Here is a 4,422-nt window from a genome sequence, read left to right on the forward strand (position 1 = left end):
GAACAATGGAATGAATCTGACCTCCCAATTACCCTGATTTGAGCATGACACGATGTGTGCAGATTTTAAAACACCAGGTTAAAAAAATCATGTTGTACCCCATACATATTTGCAGATATTATGTTGAAAATTCAGAATTACAGATAAAAATTGATTCAATATTATGTAAAAAAATTCTCATTTGAAACCTAACCCATGTACATCCCCATTGAAGCCCTTATGATCCTTTAGAAACAGACATATACATTTTAATACATTTTAAAAGAGCAGTGCTTCTAAGCACATTCTTAAGCTTGCAAGGGCTACGGCATGTCCTTTAGTCACATTGGACTGTGGCGTTGGCATGCTGTGAACTTTACAATCCCTCAGAGCTTCTACAATTCCCCTTTCTCTCAACCCTTTTCAGCTGTAAACTTGAGGATGATTTGACAAAAATCTCCAAATATCTTTCCACTTAAGTCTTTACCTAAAACAGAGTGATCCATATGACTCTCAGCAAAATTGAGAGAATCGAACAAGAACTCCAAAGATGATGTGTAAAGGCAGTGTGGCCTGCTTATATCAATCTATCCAAGTATGCACAATCTGACATAAACAATTTTGTGGGTGTCTGGGGATGTCGTCTGTGAGAATTTATACTTTCATTGAATTTGACCTCAGGACCTGTGTCCTCAGCAGTAGCCTATCTTTTTCCGCAGCCTCTTCAAGGCGTCTTTGATTTCTTTGTTCCTCAGACTGTAAATCAAGGGATTCAGCATGGGAATCACCACGGTGTAGAAGACAGAGGCAAATCTGTCAAAGTTGGAGGAACCACCAGAACTTGAACTCAAATAGACAAAGATGCTTGATGTGTAGAAGAGGGAGACGGCGGTGAGGTGAGAAGCGCAGGTGTTGAACGCCTTGGACCTGCCTTTGGCAGAGGTGATCCTCATGATGGACATGACAATGTAGCCATAGGATATCATGATCAGTAGGACATTGGCTATCCCAAAGAGCATGGTTAGTATAGCAGTCAGGACTTGCACGAAGAAGGTGTCAGTGCAGGAGAGTTTCAACAGCTGGGGCATGTCACAGAAGAAGTGGCTGATGACGTTAGGCCCACAGAAGTGGAGCTGAAGCAGAGAGCATATTTGGGAAAAAGAACCTGTGAGTCCGGCCATGTAGGATCCCAGCACCATGCGAGCACAGAGGGAGGGTGACATGATGGAAGAGTAGAGCAGAGGGCTACAAATGGCAGCGTACCGGTCGTAAGCCATGGCGGTCATGAGACAGGATTCGCTCAGCCCCATGGTTGAGAAGAAGAAGTACTGAACAATGCAGCCCACAAAGCTGATGGTTTGCTGCTCCTGGAAGAAGTTGGACAGCATCTTGGGGACTGTGGAGGTGACGTAGCAGAGATCGATGAAGGACAGATTGCTGAGGAAGAAGTACATGGGAGTGTGGAGGTGGGAATCCATCCTTATTAAAACCATGAGGGACAGGTTCCAGGTCAAGGTCATCATGTAGGTCAGCAGGAACATCACAAAGAGCACTGCTGTGATTCTGGGGAAATCTGAGAATCCCAGGAGGATGAACTGGGTGATCTCTGTGACATTTCTTCCCCCAGTCATTGCCTCCGTGCTCCTGGTATGAGAAAGGGGATAAGAGAATGTGGGGGTGACTCAGGAGGAAGCACAGCATTACCATTTTCATAGGTATCCGCCCTTTCCCCCAGTGGGTGCTGGGGAAGGGGACATGCTTCCCCATCCTTCTGGGAAAGGCTTCAGCTTTTCTTCTCACATTGTCAACAAGAACCGTTCAGTATTTCAGGTTTCCAATTAATTCATGGAGTTCATGAGAATTAAAAAAAGATATTTAGAAATTTCACTGGCAACGTCCACAAAAGTGCCCTCCAAAGGCTGTGATGGACAAGTATGAGGTAGAGACCACTGATTGGAAGAAAAGATTTTCAAAATCCCTCTAATAATGCACTCTACAACTACTGCTCCATAATCCTGAAAGCATAGGTGGTATCTTTCCAAAACAAGGTGAGACAGTGTTCTGTCCTGAATTGTCATTTTGTTAGATTTAAAAATTTTTTTTTCTTCTTCTGCCCCAGAGAAAAATCATTTACCCTTCCCACCAGCCGGCTAGGCTGGTGAGATGAGCTGAGTTCAAAGGAGCTGGATTCAGCAATAAACTGAGAAAAATTGGAAGAAACCATGCAAAACAAGAACATGAGTTTCTAAGAAGGAGGGCAGGAGCTTAAGGGTCAGCTCCACGCTGGACAGAGCTGGAAAGGGAGCAAGAGAGAGTGCACCCAGAACCCCTCTATTTATTAGGGAAAAGACATTCAATAGAATATTCCACCCAAATAAGGCAAGAGATAGGGTTTTGAAAGGTGGAGTCTTGCTTTGTGATGTTTTATGGTCATCAGATTAATTGACATCTTGGAATGTCACACCCATCTCAGGTGCTGTGTGGGATCACAAGCAGAGCGAGAGGAAAGCCACACTCATGTCACAAAGCCCATTCAGTGCGCAATGCCATGGTCCCCTCATATTCTCAAATGTGCATAGCTCACACACGCAGCCCATGGATGGCTTGCAACATACCCTGTTATAAGAAGTTATGAAAGTTTTCCTATGAATACATTTAATGCAATATCCTAACTGGCCTGGAACATAATATCATAATTTATACTTCTGATATGCTTTGTTGGGGAAGAAGCATGCAGGTCTCAAAATGTTATTTAAGAAACCCTCCCGGGCAGCCTTCACATGTGCTCCAAGGAGGAGAGCGCAGAGCACTCTGGCCCCAAAGACTGTCTCAATTTTAGGGAATTTTGCCTCTTGGGAAGCAGAATCATAATATGCCCAAGGGAGGGACATTCACAGCATTGATGAGTCCTCCAAATATTTCTACATTTCTGGACCCAATTTGTTTTTTTTATAATCCCTCTCATGTGTGTGTCTCAGGTGTCTCATGCATACAGAGAACTAATGATACTTACCACCTCATAATATTACTGCATTAACTGTATGGTATAAAGGGATTAACACAATAAGAGCTCAATAAATGTTATAAATTATATCATCTCCAGTATCACTTGTCTCCATAAAACAGGAAAAAGCAAGGATCTAATAATACTAAAGTATTGAGGAGCTCTTGATAAAACAAATTCCTTAATTAGGTGATCTCTAAGCCCAGACTCAAGAATACTCTTAAGAAATCCTTCTATCCTGTTTTACCATGTCATTTCTACCTAGCTGGATTGCAAATTCCCACTGCCACATTCATGTCCCACTACCACCAAGTACCCTGGAGCAGACAGCACTGGCTAGACACATTGCACAGACTAGTGAGTTTCACTACTCAACACTATGCATCAGGTACACTAAGCATTTGTATAACTGAATATTGATTACATTAGTAAATAGTTCTTTTCTCAGAGTTCAGTGTGAAATGAAGAGTATCTTATTTTAATTTCCACTATTATTCTATAAACTTGGAGATTTTTCTGTTATAGAATAGGGTGGTTTCAACTTAAGTTTTCACATATTTTATACAAGATGAATTAAATTCAATGAAAATATTTTGAAATTATAAACTCGCACATACAACATCTCCCAGACACCCACAAAATTGTTCAATTCAATGAAAATAAATCAAATTGGAGATCCATCACCTGCACTGAACTTCACCATGTTCTTTACTGCACTGTTGATATGATGAGCTACACTGAAGTGTATTCTATTAACTCCCAGTTCCCAGAAAAGAATGAGGAGCTGAGAAATGTTTTTCTTACTTATGATAAAATTTGTCCTGAAAATGGATCTTGTTAACAATTTGGTGAACTTGAGGAAATTAAAAAAATAATAATTGAGTGTACTCACGTTTTTGGATAAATGATTTGCAGGTATTCACTAACTCTCAGGATGACTGGAGAAGGAAAGCTGTCTGACATAAATATTGGTTAGGAATTTTCCCAGATGCACGTAGACAACTAAGACCGTTTCCAGTTCTGATCTAAGAAAGACAAGCTCAGTCTGAGAAGATGTTCGAGGAATTTTACAAAATTTCTCAAAATCAGATAAGGCCAGGAATGTGCCTGAATGAAGACTGATCTAAGTAAAACAAGGGGCACATTTAGATCAACACTGTTTGTGCCTAGAGAAGGCATCTTCAATGTCTGTGATGCCCATGCTAGTGTCTGCAGACCCCCAGGTTCAGCAAAGCTGGCCATGGAGAGCTATTGGAAGATTTCAGAGGGCCTAATGAAATTCCCCTGAGTACCTGGGATATCGTTAACACCGTGTCTCTTACTGCTCGGCAGTTATGAATCAATCTGTACCTTTAAGTGGGAATGACTTTAATTATTATTATTTCAAAAGCAAAATCCTGAAGTGCAAAACTGAAATGAAAAGGGTTCTGGGGTGGAGA

General features: G+C 41.4%; 1 protein-coding gene across 1 annotated transcript; it reads right to left on the minus strand.

Moving 5' to 3' along the window:
- Positions 1 to 671: 671 nt before the first annotated feature.
- On the minus strand, positions 672 to 1,610 carry LOC113198799 (olfactory receptor 5AN1-like). Its single transcript, XM_026411643.2, has one exon. The coding sequence runs from the start codon at positions 1,608 to 1,610 to the stop codon at positions 672 to 674; it is 939 nt and encodes a 312-aa protein (XP_026267428.2).
- Between the last annotated feature and the right edge of the window lie 2,812 nt (positions 1,611 to 4,422).

The sequence above is a fragment of the Urocitellus parryii genome, chromosome 4 (genome assembly GCF_045843805.1).
Source record: "Urocitellus parryii isolate mUroPar1 chromosome 4, mUroPar1.hap1, whole genome shotgun sequence".
Taxonomy (NCBI): domain Eukaryota; kingdom Metazoa; phylum Chordata; class Mammalia; order Rodentia; family Sciuridae; genus Urocitellus; species Urocitellus parryii.

Bases quoted from the DNA above. Each gene is read 5' to 3' on its own strand.
- LOC113198799 (XM_026411643.2), bottom strand. From the start codon at position 1,610: ATGACTGGGGGAAGAAATGTCACAGAGATCACCCAGTTCATCCTCCTG.